Source organism: Leiobunum rupestre, chromosome 3 (genome assembly GCF_980474605.1).
Source record: "Leiobunum rupestre chromosome 3, qqLeiRupe1.1.hap1, whole genome shotgun sequence".
Classification (NCBI taxonomy): Eukaryota; Metazoa; Arthropoda; class Arachnida; order Opiliones; family Sclerosomatidae; genus Leiobunum; species Leiobunum rupestre.
In genome coordinates, this window is record NC_143386.1 from 21424895 (window position 1) to 21446713 (window position 21819).

A 21819-nucleotide genomic window follows, 5' to 3' on the forward strand; every position below is an offset into this window, starting at 1 on the left:
AGTATTTTTCTACCTTTTTACATTTTATAGTATTTCTTTATCTATATTTGTGTATCGGAAATGTATTTTAACGTATCGAACGTAGAGTAAATTCTTTTTTTTATATTTTCTTTATATATTTGCGTATCAGAGTTGTGTGTTGTCGTATTAAAAGAAGAAAAAGGAACTTTTCATAGTGTTATTCTACCTATTTACATATCGGAAATGTATTTATATTTTACCGTATTTAAAATATAGGTAATTGTTTTTATTGGCTTGACTTAAATAAAGCGTGAAAGTTATTAGTTTCAAAATGATATTTACAAATCTTATCCACACAAATTTAATTTAATTTTAATTTTAGTGTTTTATAGTATCTTTCTGACTATATTTGTGTATAAGAATTATATTTTACCGTATTTAAATAGTAATAAAAGCGAATTGAAAGTTTGAAGAAAATATGAATTAAGTTCGTAAATAAAATCCTTTTATAGTACTTTAAAGGACTCTTAATATGTTTTCAACTTGAATAAAATTAAAACAATAATCTAAGATACCCTTTAAAGTTAAATTCCTTTAGAGTTTATCAGTAAAACCACTTTAAGTATTTTTTCAATCCTTATACCTATATTTACATATTGGAATTGTTACAAAAGGTTCTTTTCAACGTAACTTAGTACACTAATTAAGTATTTATTTAATTAATTTGTGTATCTAAAATAAACGATTAACCCTTTGTCAGCAGACACAGGAAATGAACAATTCCTATAAAATACATACATTAATACAAAGTTAAGAATTATCACCGAGTATTCCTACTTACATTTTATTTTATTTCATATTTTATTTTATTTCATATTTTATTTTATATTTTATTTTATTTCATATTTTATTTTATATTTTATTTAACAGTTCTTAAGCCAATCAATGACATACAATATTATCCCTTTACTTCTCTGCTCCCTTCCAACTATCTTTCAATATTTTCAATCCAATTGTATTTGTTTTTATATCTTTAACTTTATTTCTCAGTACAATTTCCCTTTGACAACCTTCTTCTAACTTCAATTCCCACTTTTTTAAATGCTTTTTTATTTCGTCCAAATGTTCTTTTATTTCTTGCATATCTAACCACGTCCTATTATACTCTTCCACTATTTCACTAACTTCCTCGAATGAATGGAAATCCATATGACTATAAGTAACAGAACACAATAAATATAAAACGTCCAGCAATGTTAAATGTTAGGTCACCAGAAAGACCCTTTCCTCTTGTTGTTTCTATTTCAGTGGAAACGAAACTTGGACTTCAAGACGCCCGCGTCTTTTACGTTTATATGGATTATTCATGACGGTTCAATTTTGATATTATAAATGGACACGTATAGTAGGGAGCTAGATCGAGAGTGTGGGGGATAAAAAATTAATCTAGGTGAAAACATTATTATAAATAAATACCGATTCAATATACGAACAAAACTTAATTATTAATTTAATTAAACTCATTTATAAATTTTATAAATTAACTTGAAATATCGTAAAGCCAATAAAAATAATATAAATTTCCTACAAATCACCCATTTTAGGGATAAAAATGAAACGATTCAAAATACGTACAAAACTCAATTTTCATAAATAGACAATAGTTTTGAAATGAAGTTGGCTTATGGTAAAATTACAAACTAAATTAATATTTTCTTCAAACTTTCAATTCGTTTTAATTTGAATTTAAATGAAAACATCATGGATTATAGGTGCGTAATCTACTATTAGACCGAACTAATTAAAAAAAATACTTAAAGTAAGTGGTTTTACTGATAAACTCTAAAGGAATTTTGGAATTTTCTAGAATAGCAAAGTAAAACTAAAACGTAAACCAAGTTTAAAACGAAACTAATAACTGGGAGAAAGGTTGAAGTAAGTAATTTTTTGATTTTTCGTTAAGAATTATCACCGAGTATTCCTACTTACATTTTATTTTATTTCATATTTTATTTTATTTCATATTTTATTTTATATTTTATTTTATTTCATATTTTATTTTATATTTTATTTAACAGTTCTTAAGCCAATCAATGACATACAATATTATCCCTTTACTTCTCTGCTCCCTTCCAACTATCTTTCAATATTTTCAATCCAATTGTATTTGTTTTTATATCTTTAACTTTATTTCTCAGTACAATTTCCCTTTGACAAGCTTCTTCTAACTTCAATTCCCACTTTTTTAAATGCTTTTTTATTTCGTCCAAATGTTCTTTTATTTCTTGCATATCTAACCACGTCCTATTATACTCTTCCACTATTTCACTAACTTCCTCGAATGAATGGAAATCCATATGACTATAAGTAACAGAACACAATAAATATAAAACGTCCAGCAATGTTAAATGTTAGGTCACCAGAAAGACCCTTTCCTCTTGTTGTTTCTATTTCAGTGGAAACGAAACTTGGACTTCAAGACGCCCGCGTCTTTTACGTTTATATGGATTATTCATGACGGTTCAATTTTGATATTATAAAAGGACACGTATAGTAGGGAGCTAGATCGAGAGTGTGGGGGATAAAAAAATAATCTAGGTGAAAAAATTATTATAAATAAATACCGATTCAATATGCGAACGAAACTTAATTATTAATTTAATTAAACTAATTTATAAATTTTATAAATTAACTTGAAATATCGTAAAGCCAATAAAAATAATATAAATTTCCTACAAATCACCCATTTTAGGGATAAAAATGAAACGATTCAAAATACGTACAAAACTCAATTTTCATAAATAGACAATAGTTTTGAAATTAAGTTGGCTTATAGTAAAATTAGACTAATCTAGGAAATTCTGTTAAAAATTAGTATAATTGGGGAAAATTGGTTAAAAGTTGGTATAATTTGGAGACTTGTTAATGTTAAAAATATAGAATTAATTAGGATACTTTTAAAATTGAAGAGATAGAAAGGCAATTACGAACGAGATGATGATTTAAAAAAAAAATAGATTTTTAAATGAACTGCAAAACGCTTCTATAGATGGTAGCCTTGTCTCTTACCTATATTTACATATTGGAATTGTTACAAAAGGTTCTTTTAAACGTAACTTAGTACACTAATTAAGTATTTTTAATTTACCGTAATTAAAATATAGGTAAGTGGTTTTTATCTTATTTTATACCTACGGAAGCGATAAATAAATTAAAGCAATAAATTTTTGGGGTTTGGAGATGGGTGGAAGAAAAAAAAAGGCTCTTCGTTTTTCCAACTGCTTTTCTGATGTACCCAAAAATGGACCAAATTAGACCAAAAGTACCCTAAAAACGACCAAAGTCACCATTTTCGGCCCTATGTACCCCATTTCGGACCAAAAGTACCCCAAACTGGACCTATTAGCTATATTGTAATGTTAAACTCCCATAGAGATTCCCCTAAAAAGAAAAAAAACTTGCGGTCCAATTTTGGGTACATGAATTATTTCGGAGAGGGAATCCATGTTTTAAATTCAAATTAACCGCGCGCCCGGGCAATCCGCGCCTCCCAAGTAATCCACGCACGCGCGCGCTATCTTCCTGCCTAGGTTATCAATCATACAACTTACATAATTTCCACTTATTTCGTACGATAAAACGCGATCGAGATATTCGTTTTAAGAAATACTCGTGAGATTGGTTCAAGTGTCAAGCGTACTACAATGATATTAAAATGAAGTTTAAAAATATTTCCATTCTACTTTAACAACGAATATTCCATGACGTCAAAACACTTCAATTCAAATTAACCGCGTCCCCCGGGGTAATCTGCGCACGCGCCGCCTAGGTTATCAATTTTTACATCATTTCAACTTATTCCGTACGATAAAACTTGATAAGATATACGTTCAAGTATCTTTCGAGATAAGCGTAGATAAATGAACAAGTTGGCCTGGACACAATATGTTGATATACGGGAAAACAAATCGTCGCGAGGAATACCATAAATACATTGACTTTTCGATGATTTTACCCCCATTTCACCCCTTAAATCCTGGATCCTCGATCCTCGATCCTGGGACTGACGCCACACCCTCACTTTCCTTCTACTCATATCGCATGAAAAAGACCAATGCCGTCCAATTTCCAATATCATATAATGACTCGCACACCCAGGAAATCATTGACTGCGTTAGAAATCGTAGATATCCAAATATCCACACCAAATATATTTACAAGAAGCAAAAACCTTACCATCAACAAAGCACAGAGAGCCACTTGACTAACCGCCAGCTCTTAAAGCAATTAACGTTAAATTATCTCCTTTGAATTAACACAACTATATATAGGTCGTTAATAATACCCGTAAATAAATAACAAAAAAACTAACAAAGTGGACCACCCACAGGGTCTACCCTTTAACCCTCTTATCTCGGCTGACTGCGCTAAAACAAGATTTAAACTTTAAAAAACCAGATTAGGCCTTCATAAATTCATTAATAAAAAAAGACTTTATTACCTATTATGCTTACGATGCGTGTCTTAATTTCAGTGAACCTAAGGAGCTATCGGTGGTTCTGTGGTAGAGCGCTCGACTGCCAAGCCGAATGGTCTGGGTTCGAAACATGGGTGGCGCATTCGTTTTTAATCAATAGAGAAACGCTAAATTAGAATTTCTTCGATGCAATAATTTCAATTTCAATTCTATTTCAATTAAACCAAAATTTCGTACTCTATTAAATACGCTTCCGATAAAGCTGAAGGTCTAATTTTCAATAAGGCGTAACAAGTGTCGGTGGTTCTGTGGTAGAACGTCCGCCTGTCAAGCAGGAGGTCTCGGGTTCAAATCCCGCCCGATGTGATCGCAAATTGATACTAAGACGAATACCGTGTACAACTGGTGGAAACCCTGCCATTGGACGTTGAGAGGTAGCATTACACTCAGCACTCGATCCGTCCCAAAGTCGTTAAGAAGAAGTTGGAGAGAAAACGCCCATATAAACACAACAGACTCAACATGCCAAGCCGAATGGTCTGGGTTCGAAACATGGGTGGCGCATTCGTTTTTAATCAATAGAGAAACGCTAAATTAGAATTTCTTCGATGCAATAATTTCAATTTCAATTCTATTTCAATTAAACCAAAATTTCGTACTCTATTAAATACGCTTCCGATAAAGCTGAAGGTCTAATTTTCAATAAGGCGTAACAAGTGTCGGTGGTTCTGTGGTAGAACGTCCGCCTGTCAAGCAGGAGGTCTCGGGTTCAAATCCCGCCCGATGTGATCGCAAATTGATACTAAGACGAATACCGTGTACAACTGGTGGAAACCCTGCCATTGGACGTTGAGAGGTAGCATTACACTCAGCACTCGATCCGTCCCAAAGTCGTTAAGAAGAAGTTGGAGAGAAAACGCCCATATAAACACAACAGACTCAACATGCCAAGCCGAATGGTCTGGGTTCGAAACATGGGTGGCGCATTCGTTTTTAATCAATAGAGAAACGCTAAATTAGAATTTCTTCGATGCAATAATTTCAATTTCAATTCTATTTCAATTAAACCAAAATTTCGTACTCTATTAAATACGCTTCCGATAAAGCTGAAGGTCTAATTTTCAATAAGGCGTAACAAGTGTCGGTGGTTCTGTGGTAGAACGTCCGCCTGTCAAGCAGGAGGTCTCGGGTTCAAATCCCGCCCGATGTGATCGCAAATTGATACTAAGACGAATACCGTGTACAACTGGTGGAAACCCTGCCATTGGACGTTGAGAGGTAGCATTACACTCAGCACTCGGTCCGTCCCAAAGTCGTTAAGAAGAAGTTGGAGAGAAAACGCCCATATAAACACAACAGACTCAACATGCACAACCATCAGAACACAAACACAACAAATTCAACACTCACAACCTACAAATAAACATTACAAAAACGTAAAACACCAACCAAACCGCAACTGAATCCGTTAACGCTCACCGTCACACGGTGGTTTTGCCAACCCTTCGAGAAACTGCGAACGCAGAGATCTCGAGAAACTGCGTACGCAGTGATTACACTTTGCACCGAAAATGCGAACGCGTTCGCAGGCCTGACAGACAGACACGGTGGTTGTATAACCCCTCCTAGGGGACTTTGTCCACTCGGAGAGGTAAAAAGTAAATATTGACATAATAATTTTTGCCTTTACCACATGAATTGGAAAAATAAATACGTAGTTCTATCAAGCAGCTGCTGTTAATGCCAAAAAGCATGAAACGTATTCTCAACGAAGCGTACAGATATTTCAAGGTAATGACATTTTTAAATCGCCTGACGTGGAAGTGGTCACTTATTTAGGAGAACTATTACCAGAAAATACTTCTCAATTGGCACCCGATGGTAAGTCAAGAATTCTTGGCAAGAACAGCGGAATGTTTCCATGTTTTCATATCTCTGTTAAAATAATTGCTTGTACTAAAAATGTATGCTGCTAAAATGTACGTGTTACAAATGTCCCTTTACAGTGACATGAAACGCCACAAATGAGTTTTGCCTAAAAGAACGACTGTTTCTAAGCACGGAAAAGGTTCGATTGTAGTTCCTAAGTTGGGGTGATCGTGGGATTTTCATCTATTGGTAAGTTATTAAAAAGTATTAAGTAACCTCCAGGCTAGATTGGGTATTAGCCTAGCTGAATATGATGTTTTTATATTATAATATTTACAATAAATGTTTCTGAAACGAGAGCATGCACCAGTTTTCCAATAAATAGGAAATAAATTGTCATTTTAATGAAAATGAAAACGTCACTCATTGTTTTGGTGACAGTTGAGCGAAATGTTTGCTCGAATACATAACTAACAAATTATGCATTAGTTCCAAATAATATTTTTATTTTATTTAATAATTCTACGTGATCATTTACACAGAAAATTAAGTCGTTCTTATCGTTTTAGGATGTCGAATTTAGTGGTAGGGATTTTTGAAATTCTACCGAAAACGGTTTATTATTTCTATGATAATTAAAAGTGATGATTTTTTTCTCACGGACATAAATTGAAGAAGAATTAAATGACCTTCTCATGTTAGCCCTCAAGGACGTGTACAAAAATAAATTTACATTGGCTAATTCCCTTTCACTATACCTAGTTTGTTTACCGGTCTAACGGAAGTCCTCAAAATATTTAGCCTTTCACAATTTCAAATTTAGAGTTCCTTAAGCACTCAAATTAAGTCTATTTCGTTATATCGGAAAATTAATTTTAAAATGGCTGTACACGATCTAATTTTAATCACTGAAAATTATCTTCATCTTGTAATAAGCCAGTTGTTAACCATTAATTTTCCAAATTGACTTACTGTGAATTCCAGAAATTTTTATTGTTACCTCTTGTTTTAGCACCAATTAGATAAATAAACACCAAAAATTATTAAATAAATATGCACATCAAAGCTAAATGTAGACCGCGTAAGTGATTTTCGGATATTTTACTGGACTCAACATCACCTTTTTTGCAAGATACAATTAAATAAATGGACGCATAGACAAACTAATAAGAGCGCGACCCACATATGTTAGTTGGTTATTGTGTTGGGATAATTATTGTCACCGGATAATAAGAACAAACATAACAAAGTGTTTAAGCAAGATAAAGATGAAGCCAAAAATACTAAACAATATCGAGCAGGTAAATTTCCTTACACGTATGGTTGCCTTATTATTATTTTTGGGTAAGTCCTAAGAATAATTAAATTTTTGTTAATCCCGAATTATAAACAAAATTTGAGTTATCCCTAATTAGAAATAAATTTATGTCAGTAAAATTGAAAACAATCTGTACAAACATGTACGCCTTTTGGTTTCTTAATAGGCAGATTAAGCCGACGATAGAAAAATGTTGAACAAGCTTTACCGTACACCTTTCTACGATATGTTTCCAAACGCTCTCTTAATCAGTCTTATATCTCTATTATTATTTGCTCGCTTTCAAGAGCGTTTTGATATTTAATCTAATGTCTAGTTACTTTAGCGAGAAGTTAGTCTACCGATCGAAAGCGTTACGGGGGAACTTGCAGAAGTGTAGTTGGTTCACCTTTAAGCAACGTCTACATTTTTGCACGTTTGTATCAACAGGACTGAAAATCGAGGAATTTTATCATTTACCTTCTACAATGCATTCTCGACTCTCATGCTCTATGAAAGGCTGTTTAATATTGTCAAGAGAAAGCACCAGGCGTACTTTGATAAAGTTCCTGGATTTTCAGTCCCGTTGCCACTAATGGTAAGCTTGAAGCCTATGGAGAAAATCCGGTCTGGGGCTCTATATTATTCTCAACTTATGGTTTAACCTGTCAATTTTTGCTCGCAGTTTGCTTTCCGTTTCCTCAATAGACATTTTACCATCTAAATTAGTCATTTAAAGTTAACTTTAAAAAAAATCGCTCAATTACAGTAACAGTAAACAACAATAATTTTTGGCCTTGGCCTTATACACATGGCGCTGACTTAAACGAGGAAATAATACCAAAATTAAACGAATTTATCACTTCAATATGGTCAATTATTATAAAAATACATGAATTATAATACCATTCCGTTTCCAAGATTAATTAGATTAAATATTACGCTTGAAAATATGTTATAAAATCCTACTGTGCCAAGAAAACTTCATTGGCCGCTTAAATTTAAAATAGCAGACGACACTTACGACGAACTCTACAGACAAACAAAATCCATTCGTAATCCTTTACCCCTCCACAGCTTCCACAATACTAAGTTGTACTCATGGTTAACGAACGGATTCCGGACGTTTTGATTTCTCGTTTTCCTCCACGCTCTTGATAACATTCTTCGTCTTTTGTCTCGATTTCTACTTCTATCGGAGATAAGCTTGAATCCCATTCAATTCTTTGTTTGGCATTCTGTTTCGTTTTAGATTCTAATCAGCGCCGTATCCCGTTTTGAATGGTCTCTGAGGCACCGCGCTCTTGAATTTCGCAAATGAAGTTTGATAATGGCTATAACCTTCACTGTTTATTTCTTCTGGCAGCCACTGTCATTCGCATTTCGAACGCTAGAAAACCACCAAACATTTTGTTCATTCTCGCCGACGACTTGGTAAGCAAATCTTTTGGTTTGGATTTCATGTAAATAGCTCTATATATATTCTTTTTCGAAATTATATCTAACAACAAGGACTGTTTCTCCTTGCCATAAAATCTGGTTAACGGTAATAGTTAGTGTAGGGAGCGGGACATGAAGGGCTTGCCAAACCCTCCTACGCGTTGTAACTCAGCCTCCTATTTTAAAGGCATTAAAAGTCGCTAGATGACTTGGGTGGTGCCTTGGGTATTAGCCTAGCTGATTATTAACGTCAATTTTTGGAAATGCTCGAATAGACAGTAAAGAAACTCAAATATTCTATGACTCAATATTTTATAAATAAAATGTAAGATATTTCATAATCTGTTCACGTTTGTGCAGGTCTCTTATAGGCCTAGGATTTCTTCTGCCCGTTTTCCATTAAGTTTTCTTCCCACCGCGCAAATATCCTGGTGGTAGGCCAACCGCAAAACACGTTGGCCTACTACCAGGATATTTGCGCGGCGGGAAGAAAACTTAATGGAAAACAGGCAGAAGAAATCCTAGGCCTTTAAGTGGAGATCTGTGCTCGAAAAGGGATTCAACACTTAATATATTTAATTGTCGGACAACTTGTCAGAACCTTTACTGACGTTCCAAACTAACGTCGTAAGTGCATAGTGTGCAGCAGTAAGCTTTCGTTTTTCACCAAGTGCATTTAATTGGGTGGAAAAAATTAAAATAAGTTAGGTTTATATTGTGAACAAACATTTATTTTATATTACCGTGTTACCAAGAATGTATTTATTTATACTCAGGGAGAATGAATATGTCGAGATTATTTTAAGCGTTTCTCCAATTCCACCCGTAGGGGCCCCCGGTATGCTCCTCCGTTTTAATAAAATCAAATAATACTGCAATCTCATTGGTTCTTAAAAATTACGTTTTTCGACGCGATTAACGCCGCTGCGAGCACGCAAAAAAATAAGACCGCCTCCTCTCCCTGCCCCCCCTTAGCGTGACGGGGTTAGGGCCCCAACGTGTCCGTCGATAGTCTCGAATTATTAATTCTCCCTGAGTATAAATAAATACATTCTTGGTGTTACTTTTTATTTTTTAATGGTACAGAATTTGCCCCCTAGCGCGTGGGATGATTATCAATGTCCAATTAAGCTATTGAATATTTCGAAACTATATTGATACCTATCCTATAATTTCGATTCATGAATGCGTGTATTATTAGAAAGGTTCATAAGTTTGTTGTGATAAGTAATCGATTAAAAATATTTCCGCGATGTAACACCGTAGGGATGGAACGACGTGAGTTTCCACGGTTCTCCGCAAATGCCGACACCGAACATCGACGCGTTGGCGTCGGATGGCGTCATACTTACCAATTACTACGTCAATCCAATTTGCACACCTTCGCGGAGTGCCCTCATGACGGGCAAATACCCCATTCACACAGGTGATTATTTAGGAAATAGTTTATGGATTAAGACATTTCGATTTGATCGGCTTTTAAATATGATTTAGGGATGCAACAGGACGTAATTAATGCCGCCGAGCCCTGGGGACTTCCATTAAATCTCACTGTCCTTCCTCAACATTTAAAACGACTTGGATACCGAACGCACGCGATAGGAAAGGTAACTATTAAGCGGAGGTAAGAAGATACAATAAAGCTACCTCCACACTAGTTAATATGCCCCTTTATAACCTTCAAATGCTTTTCCAGTGGCACCTTGGCTTTTGCAAATGGGAATATACGCCGACATACAGAGGATTCGACAGTTTCTTTGGATATTACACTGGCCATGAAGGATATTATGATCACACAACGCATAAAGTAATAGACTAATTAAAAAATTTCTAACAGCGAAACTCATTTAGAGCGAAGTTTTTTCAAAGTCATGAAGAAGCAGCTTTTTTAAAAATTAACAATTTAGAGCGAAGAGGTTCGACTTTCATGCTCTTTTTTTATCCACGGCGGGAAGGGAAGAAATATCGCTTCTAACTAAAATAAATTTTCATTTCCAAAATAAATATCTAAAATAAATTTTCATTTCCAAAATAAATATCTAAAATAAATTTTCATTTCCAAAATAAATATCTAAAATAAATATCTAAAATAAATTTTCATTAAATTTTCATTTCAAAAAATAAATTTTCATTTCCAAAATAAATTTTCATTTCCAAAATAAATTTTCATTTCCAAAATAAATATCTAAAATAAATTTTCATTAAATTTTCATTTCAAAAAATAAATTTTCATTATTTAAAATAAATTTTCATTTCCAAAATAAATAACTAAAATAAATTTTCATTTCCAAAATAAATAACTTAAATAAATTTTCATTTCCAAAATAAATAACTAAAATAAATTTTCATTTCCAAAATAAATTTTTATTTCCAAAATAAATAACTAATTTACCCATATCTGTTAATCTAATTTATAATTTACCAATATTTGATAATTTGATATATATAATTTCTATATTTTAGTATTAATTTCTATATTTTAGTATTAATTTCTATATTTTATTTTTAACTTCTATATTTTAGTAATAATTTCTATATTTTAGTATTAATTTCTATATTTTAGTATTAATTTCTATATTTTAGTATTAATTTATTTATTTTAGTATTAATTTCTATATTTTAATATTAATTTATAATTTCTATATTTTTATATTAATTTATAATTTCGTAATTTTAATATTAATTTATAATTTCTATATTTTAGTATTAATTTCTATATTTTAGTATTAATTTCTATATTTTAGTATTAATTTATTTATTTTAGTATTAATTTCTATATTTTAATATTAATTTATAATTTCTATATTTTTATATTAATTTATAATTTCGTAATTTTAATATTAATTTATAATTTCTATATTTTAATATTAATTTATAATTTCTATATTTTAATAATAATCTATAATTTCTATATTTTAATGTTAATTTATAATTTCTATATTTTAATGTTAATTTATAATTTCTATATTTTAATATTAATTTATAATTTCTATATTTTAATATTAATTTATAATTTCTATATTTTAATATTAATTTATAATTTCTATATTTTAATATTAATTTATAATTTCTATATTTTAATATTAAATTATAGTTTCTATATTTTAATAATAATTTCTAATTTCTATATTTTAATATTAATTTATAGTTTCTATATTTTAATAATAATTTATAATTTCTATACTTTAATAATAATTTATAATTTATATATTTTAATAATAATTTATAATTTCTATATTTTAATATTAATTTATAATTTACAAATATTTATTATATACCGAATAATTATCACGACCCGCTTTTGACCATCGAAAAATTTTAACTGCGAAAAAAGAAAACTTAATTTTGTCACCTCAAACTAGGCTTCACTTCAATCGTTTTTATATTGCAAATTTTACCAGAAGTTCTGTTTCTTTTTGGGCCAAATTTTGGGGTTACGATTTTCGAGATAATGAGCGGCCAGCGTTCGAAAGAGGTGGGGAATACGCTACTGAAGTTTTTACCAACGAAGCTCTCAAAGTCATCCAAAATCACGCCAATTCACAGGTGCGTACGAAGAACGAAACACTTAATATCGCTGGAACTATAAAATTGCTTTTTATTTACATTTTTATAATAATTGGTTTCAGCCCTTGTTCTTGTATTTGGCGCATTTGGCAGTTCACGGTGGGAACGCCTACTCCACTCTTGAAGCCTTACCTCAGGTGTTAGCCAGATTTCCTCAAATTCCTGATGTCAGAAGAAGATTATTTGCCGGTAAATTAAGTGCAAAAATAATTTTTTTTTATAGAACAACCCAGAAATACTTTCAGCTTGAATTTAATCTTTACAACGTCTATTTCTAACCAGAAATTATTTGAATTTTAAAATGTTGATACAAATACTCTATTTATGACGGCAGCATTAGTGCCAGTAGCGCCGCCAGGGGGCAGATGGCCCCCAAATGTATGGATATATCAAAAATATTTTCTTATAATTTCTTTATTGGTGCCCCCTACGAACCCAAATCCTGCTTTCGCCACTGAGCTTTGCCAAAGATTGTATAGCTTAGCTGAAATATCCAGAGACCACAGATTGTTAAAACAGGCGCCGGCCGGGATTGTGGGGAGCTCCTGCAATGTGAGGATCAACTCTCCGCCATCGGGTGGTGTATACTTCCGCAAAGGGTGTGCTGTCCCTATATTTTAGTATTCATCATTTGATGAGGTCTAGGCACATTTCTAGACTGTGATTAATGAACCGCGAACTAGCCGTGTATGAATTAATAATAAAGAATGGCGTGTAAATTTTATAAAAATTTAAATGGGTCTCCAATAAAAATTGTGTAAATATTTAAAAAAAGGAAATTTTCGACATATTTAGAGCACATTTCTATTTCTTTAATTTTTTTCATCCAATATTCTTGTATAAAGGAAAAACTGACAGTGAAGTCAAACTCTTATACTTTTTTAGTAAAAACACTAATTATTTTATAAATTATTGAAAAAGAAACGTAACGCTGGTTCTAGCTGTCGCTTGAACTCGCAATATATTCATAATCTGTATCGGTATTTTTGAAATTAGGTATGATGGGCGCGTTGGACGATTCGGTGGGCATTGTGATAAGGGCGCTCAATGAAGCGAGGCTCCTGGAAAACACGGTGGTGGTTTTATCAACGGACAACGGAGGCGCAGCAGGAGGCATCGGTGGCAGCATCGGGTCAAACTGGCCCTTGAGGGGAACGAAATACACTCTCTGGGAAGGTGGCGTTCGAGGTGTCGGAGTGGTGTGGAGTCCCTTGCTGGGAAACCCTCGAGGGGCAACAAGGACCAATTTGATGCATGTCATAGACTGGCTTCCAACGCTCTACCATGTGGCCGGTAACTGTAAACTGACCGTCTTTTCCATTACTATAACACCCTACTTGAATCAATTGGTTTTATTTGAATAATGGCTGTTTCGTTACTTAATGTGAATTACTAGAGTTCAACATTTGGTCTGATAGTTGTAAGTGAAGATCAATGACTTTTTTCTAGGTGGAGATGTTCGAGACCTTGAAATTGACGGTGTGAATCAGTGGGACGCAATAGTTGACGGATCCACACCGTCACAGAGAGAGGAGATACTGCTCAACATCGACCCAGTTTCCCAAATGTGGGCCATAAGGTCGAAAAACTACAAGCTATTGAATGGTTCCTTTAAAAATACAAAATATGATCACTGGTAATATATAAAGGTTTTCTAATATTAATTATAACATAATTTAGGTATTTCTTTATTAAACTTTTTCACGAGACCTGACCTGAATAACATCACTTATAACTGTGCGATGGAAAACGTGTCACCTAGGAGCAAAAAAAAAAAAGGAGAGAGCAGCTAGCCTTTAAATACGCTAAGGACGTGTTGTGTACAAATTTCATTGGCAGGGGGGAAGACAATTTCCTAATTTTCCCCTTCCGACGGCAGCAAGTGCTATAGCGTCTAGCCAATGAAAATTGTACACAAGAAAATCCACGACTTTTGACGGGTTGCGTTCTCCTTGTGTGGGGTGCTGTGTTTGTTGCTACTAGGTGTCACTAACTTTATAGATTGGAAACCGAAATGACTGATTTTGAAAACAGAATTTTTACGCTTTTCTGTCTTTGTTAACGTACAGTTGAGTTCGTCTCGAGAGCAAGATATTTGTTTCCATGGTAGCCTTTTCAATAGCAAGAGATTTGTTTCCATGGTAGCCTTTTCAATAGCAAGAGATTTTGTTTCGATGGTAGCCTTTTCAATAGCAAGAGATTTTGTTTCGATGGTAGACTTTTCAATAGCAAGAGATTTTGTTTCGATGGAAGCCTTTTCAATAGCAAGAGATTTTGATTCGATGGTAGCCTTTTCAATAGCAAGAGATTTTGATTCGATGGTAGCCTTTTCAATAGCAAGAGATTTTGTTTCGATGGAAGCCTTTTCAATAGCAAGAGATTTTGTTTCGATGGTAGCCTTTTCAATAGCAAGAGATTTTGTTTCGATGGTAGCCTTTTCAATAGCAAGAGATTTTGTTTCGATGGTAGCCTTTCAATAGCAAGAGATTTTGTTTCGATGGTAGCCTTTTCAATAGCAAGAGATTTTGTTTCCATGGTAGCCTTTTCAATAGCAAGAGATTTTGTTTCGATGGTAGCCTTTCAATAGCAAGAGATTTTGTTTCGATGGTAGCCTTTTCAATAGCAAGAGATTTTGTTTCGAAGGTAGCCTTTCAATAGCAAGAGATTTTGTTTCGATGGTAGCCTTTTCAATAGCAAGATATTTTGTTTCGATGGTAGCCTTTTCAATAGCAAGAGATTTTGTTTCGATGGTAGCCTTTCAATAGCAAAAGGTTTTGTTTCGATGGTAGCCTTTCAATAGCAAGAGATTTTGTTTCGATGGTAGCCTTTTCAATAGCAAGAGATTTTGTTTCGATGGTAGCCTTTCAATAGCAAGAGATTTTGTTTCGATGGTAGCCTTTTCAATAGCAAGAGATTTTGTTTCGATGGTAGCCTTTCAATAGCAAGAGATTTTGTTTCGATGGTAGCCTTTTAATAGCAAGAGATTTTGTTTCGATGGTAGCCTTTTTAATAGCAAGAGATTTTGTTTCGATGGTAGCCTTTTCAATAGCAAGAGATTTTGTTTCGATGGTAGCCTTTCAATAGCAAAAGGTTTTGTTTCGATGGTAGCCTTTCAATAGCAAGAGATTTTGTTTCGTTGGTAGCCTATTCAATAGCACATGGAGTTTTACATTTACATTGTATGTTAAAAATGACACAATTTCTCATTGACCTTTTTGGATAGATATGATATAAAGATGAATGTTTCTGATTATGTTGCATGTGGTTATAGAACCAGATTGGGCTTACCGAACTAAGAATGCCACTAAACGGAATTGACTATTGAGCGAGATCTATAATCCTGACTGCTACGCGCAACTGCGAATGGAGGTGGCTTGCCCATGTTCAGTGTTAAGATTTATAAAAAAAGAAATAACAAATCGTTTACCACTGATGTTACCTAGAAATAATTGCGGCAATGTGGAGTTTAAGAACACTTCTTCTTAAGGCATAGGGGTTACTATTTTTTCGAAAGAGCTATGGCGTTATTTTTTAGCTTTGACTGACGTCGTAAGTGTGGGTTATAGGAGGACAACCACTCTGAGCATGAATTAATGCATATACATTCATGAAAAAAGAAAGTGCGTCTAAATCGCCTTAATACTCAGTTTCTTTATTTTGATGACGATCTTCCCGCTATCGAATTTCCATGGGAAGATAATAGCCAATGAGCCGCGTTTTCAAGGTCATCCAATTTTACAAACTTTAAAGACTGCAACCATGATGAGTTTGTCTAGCAAATTTCAATAATGTAACACGACTTGTTTTCGAGTTATTAGCAGGGTTGGCAAGAACCAGCCAGACATACTGTTTTAAGCCGGATTTAAACCGCGAAAAAATTCCATGATTAAATCCACCTTTTTTTATTAAAAAAAATTGATAAATTAATTAGAAAAATGGAAAAAACTAAAACTTAACCTTAACTTTTTGTCGCAAGGAATGATAGCTAGATATAAGCAATTAGGGGATCTTCAAATTTATTTTGCGCGTGAAAATACGCTGCCAGGTTAGGGTATAAAAGCAGGTAAATAAGTCTGCTATACCTCACAATGTGTAGTAAAGGTACTGTCACTCGCAAAAACGTAATTTTAAAATCGGGCAATTTGAGCAATGAGGGCTAGATATAAGCAATTTAAGCATTTTTTATTAATAGTTTTAACCGGTTTACAAAACCGGTTACATCCGGTTTTAACCATACTGGATTTTTCAATTTTTAAAAAAGGCGGTTTTTAGCCAACCCTGGTTATTAGCGCTTTCTTGCCATTTTCTCTGTTACGACCTTTGTGATTTTAGTAAATATTTTCTCGACTACCTAATGGTCAAATCCGATCGGGTGCAAGCTATTTAGACCTAATTTGGAACCAACTTTCTAACACTTATGGTTCTCGAGATAATTTTTGGATGACCTTGAAAACATGGTTCCAGGTCATCGGCACTTTCATGGTAGGTGTTCCCCCTACACGCTCTATTCGACCTGAAAATTTCAAATTCGTACCGAAAACCGATTTTGAGATATTCGCCATGGTTCATTTATAGAAAAACAAATTGAATAATTTTTTCTGAAACATTACCTCAAGTTATAATTGGACCGCGTATGTGTCTAAGCACTACTCCCTTTTCAAACATTGACTATATGACATTTCTGTGATTGTTACCTATATTGTCCATACAGGTTTGGACCTTCAGGAAGAGACAATAACACTTATCCGATCTTCCCGACATTGCCGCATCTTGCAGACCACTCGATGGTGGCTGCTACTCTCAGAAACCTTGGTAGGGACTACAAAGCTCCGCCCATTGAGTGGTACCTGAATAACGAAGTCAATTGTGGTAAAAACGGGACCAATGCTTGTGACATTTCAAGAGCTCCTTGCTTGTTTGACGTAGTAGAAGATCCTTGCGAGTACCACAATTTGGCGGACACTCAGATGGAGGTATGTGTCAATTAAGAATTTGTATGACCAAAGTGCAAGCATCATAGCTGTTAAGGCCGAGAACAGAGATTTCATTTTCTCGTGCGTGAATTGTGACCTCCACATATCTGAACTTCTTAATTTCTTGAGGAGTGACAGCTTGGACAGCTTGAGTGAGAGCTTGGACAGCTTGACCGACGCACAGTGGGGCAAACTGAGCCCAAACCTGGCCAAAAGTCAAAAAAATAAATCGCACGTATGAATTTTATTTTAATTTATAATATTTGTTTATAAACCACCGCACACTTTACCGGTGTTTGATTTTTGACTGCAAAATTTTATTCTCCACCAGGCTCCTTAGAAGTAGTAGAATTTTTTTTAGAAATTTTAAGTAGGAGTTTTGGCATAGTTTTTGGTAAACATTCAGGCTTGATTTAAAAGGTAAAGATATTTTTTTGCAGACTTTAGTTTTGGAAAAATCAATACCAAGTAGATATCGATATTTTCGAGTTATGAAACTATTATGCAAAGCCGCGTAATTCAAATAGTGTGAATTCTGGAAAACGACGTTAAAGGTCTTAAACTAATATATTCCTTTTAGAATTAATGTGACTTTTAGTTATGAATTCAGGTAGATTAAGTTACAATTTTTGTTTTAAGTTCATGAATGTTCATTATTTATCACAATATCGATTAAAAATTTTGCCAAAATTTGCCTATTTTCTATTTTTTGTACGGATTTTCAAAATATATATGAAATTAAAAAGGGTGTCCAATTTAAAAATGATCTATGGCGATAACATCAAAATCGTTTCCTGTGCTAATTTAAATTTTTATGGCACTTAACACGTGTTTGGGGGACAATTAAAAATGATAACATCGATGACCTTGAACCGTTTCTTCAAGGTCATTGAAAAATTATCTCGAGTACCATTAGATTTCGAAACTAACTTGATGACCAACTTGTTTTTCGACTTCCAATTGATCAAATGAATTCGAACCAACCTTATTTAGACATGAAATATGATGAGGAACAACTTTCTAATTGGAATGAAGTTTCTAAATCTAACGATTCTCGAGATCATTTTTCAATGACCTTGAAGACTTGGTTCAAGGTCATCGATGTTATCATTTTTAATTGTCCCCCAAAACGTGTTAAGTGTCACAAAAATTTGAAATTAGTACAGGAAACGGTTTTTGAGATATTAATTTTGACCAGGTTTGGGCTGAGTTTGCCCCACTGTGCGACGGCTCAGACTGTTTTTGAATTGTACCATATCAGAGCTGTCAATCAATTGGTCATAGATGTTATGTAAGCTGTCACTCGTCAAAACATCGAGTACAGGATTAGACGGGTAGAAATTCACACCGTTCTCGGTCTTTAAGCATAAATTTAAATTATAATTTTAAATTTCAGCTACTTCAAATTATAAATATATCTTATTAGTTTCTAAGTTTCCCAATTTTAGAATTTTAATTTTTTTATAACCAGATGGCCATTGGGTCACAAACTTTTAGTTTAGCTTTCGACTTTACGTCCGAGCTTTTATTTCTATTCTGGAATGTCAGCCCTAAAGAAGTTTTGGTTACTTTCATTTTCATTTGAAGTAATTGCATGAATGTATTCATTTCAACCATGAATATCGAACTGCAATAGCAGTCTGGCCTCAGGACTTCGCTAGGATGGGAGGGGCTTAGGTATCGAATCAACGACAAACGCCTGCCTCCTGATTGGCTGAAGTGATTACGTAAAGGGCAGAAAGGCACCGTCCATCTGAGCCCCAGATGGTAGAATGGCTAATGATATAGTTAGATATTCATGGTTGAAATGAATACATTCATGGTTATTGTAAATTTAAAGTTGTAAATTTAATTTATTTTTATGTAGGTTTTCATACATTCATAAATCAATGGGAATCTCGATATTTAGTTTTAGATAACTTTTCATCCTCTTAGGATTGTAACTTTTGATTAAGAATATCAGTCCAAAAAGAAAAGTTTATTAAATTATTTTAGTGTAAAGCCATATTCCTAAGTAATGAAATTTAATTATCATTGGTAAATTAAGAGCTAAATCAGTTGTTACAGCTCAATAATAATCATTTGTTGTCGTTTTAGGTAGTGAATTCTTTGATTGAAAGGATACAATATTACCAGAAAACCCAAGTGAAGCCTTTAAATGTGCCAGCGGATGACAAGGCCGATCCAAAAAATTTCAATTTTACCTGGACTCCTTGGTTGGGACACGAAATGCCAAAGCCGAAACTCAATTAATATAAATAGGCCAAATAGACAAGTGGTTCAATCAGGAACAATTATTATTAAGAATTTAAAATGATAGCTATAAAAGAAATTAATTTAAACTATCGCGCTCTTCGAGTTTGAATGGAACAAAAATGCAATTCGAGAATAAAATTCATCTTCGAAACCACGAATATTTGTAAATCGCAAACATACCTTATAGCTAAGAAACGTTCATGTAAGATAAGTGCTAATCAGGCGTAATTTTGGTGGAATGCATGGACATGAAAATGGAGAAGGAAAATTTGCAAGTGCAATGTTGGAATGCCTCTAATAAGGGCGAAAAAATGACGAAACAGTTCGACAGCTTATTTGGAGAATATTGGCGCACCTGGTTTGTTACGCTCATATTTCCCATTAAGCGCCAAGCCTTAAAACAACAGCCGTTAAGTGACCAGCATTTGATAAAAACTATTCGACCGAGGTTTCTAGGAAATAATAAATTATATTATTAAATAATTGATTCAGATGGTATGCAGGGTGGATTAACTATTTGAAAACATAGTAAAATTACGGAAAGAACGGACTGCCCCCACAGTGGACAATTTTTATAATCATTTTCACCTAGCTCGTAATTGTAAGGTTCTAAAAACCAGCATCATATTTATGTTTTATTTGTAGCAGATGTCTCTTAGTTAAAAAAAAAACGGTTTTAGTTTTATTAAGAATTGGTTGTCGAGTCCGCTGACATTATATATATATCTTTAAGTTTTATAATAATTTGTACTTAATCAACCTACGAATATCACAGTAATACATTTGTAACTTTTTTTCATATAAATATTAAACTCAGTTTTCCTAACTATAATAATTTATTTCCTCAACAATATGGTCCCGAAACCCGGGAAGCATGACTTTAGATACCTTTAAAGTAATTAGACGTGTTGAGAGCATTAAGATAGTTAATTAATTGAACGAGGAGAAGCTACAAAATGACGTCACTGGAACGAGCAATGGTGAAACGCGAAGCGAATCAACTGCAAGTGGAAACATTTATAGTCGATATTGAAAAGGAACTCAATGAACAAGAAGATCGTAGACCGGACACGGCAGTACTTTCTCAACTTTTCGATCAATTAGAATGGCTGGAATCAAACCTCGTTAAGGTCAACGACGTGATCGTGCTACAAGGAGACGTCACTAAGTCTCTAAAACTGGCCGAGAAAATTGTCCAGGCGAAGGCAAGCGTAACAAATTATTATTATTTGAAGAAGAAAAACAACAAGACGGAAGGGCGTACCAAATCGGGACGAGACACTACGCCGAGAGTAATCTCAAAGAAAATGTCGGAACTCGGCATGAAAAAATTCGAAGGATCAATTGAAAAATGGCAAGACTTTTGGTGCAACTATGAAAACAGCATACATCGCAAGGATATACCACCGTTAGATAAGTTTAATTATTTATATTCGCTGATGGAGGGTCAAGCGCTCACGTACAGACAACAAATTACGTTCACGCCATCAAAATGCTGAAAGACAGACTTGGAAGAAAAGCGCTTTTGGTTAATCGGCATTATACGAATCTAACTAGTTGGCCGCCAGTAAGGAGAGCCTCCGATATAGTAGGGCTTAGACGTCTGGGTGACACGATAGAAATTCAGATGAGGGGATTAGAAACATTGGGGGTGGTAGCGGATTGTTACTTAGATTTATTAGTTAGTATAGTTACGCGGCAATAGCGAAAGAGATAGCCCTAGACGTTAGTCGCGGCAAAAGGGATGGAATAGAAAAATTGAAAATTACAGATTATTAAGAGATTTGGTTGACGCGCTAGGGGGGGGGACGTCTGGACGTCAAAGAAGACGGGAAGCCTAGGGAAAGAGAGCGGACTTGGGGTAGCGATCACCAGGCCAAAGATTATATAGTCTTTGCACCAGGATATTCTTCAGCCGCGTAGCGATAGTGGAAGGACGGGAGGTCGAATCATAATTCATAGAATTGTAAAACGGGCGA

The 21819-nt window shown here is 33.9% G+C and overlaps 1 protein-coding gene across 1 annotated transcript; it reads left to right on the forward strand.

The window, feature by feature from the left end:
* The first annotated feature begins 8155 nt into the window (after positions 1–8155).
* LOC149949798 (arylsulfatase B-like) lies at positions 8156–20603 on the forward strand. The gene is made up of 11 exons (XM_090167926.1): positions 8156–8202; positions 8857–9038; positions 10311–10470; positions 10539–10668; positions 10741–10851; positions 12446–12590; positions 12674–12800; positions 13608–13904; positions 14061–14247; positions 17323–17584; positions 19682–20603. Exons 2-11 carry the CDS (start codon positions 8922–8924, stop codon positions 19835–19837), a joined length of 1692 nt encoding a protein of 563 aa, XP_090024052.1. The 5' UTR covers positions 8156–8202; positions 8857–8921; the 3' UTR covers positions 19838–20603.
* Positions 20604–21819: the final 1216 nt, after the last annotated feature.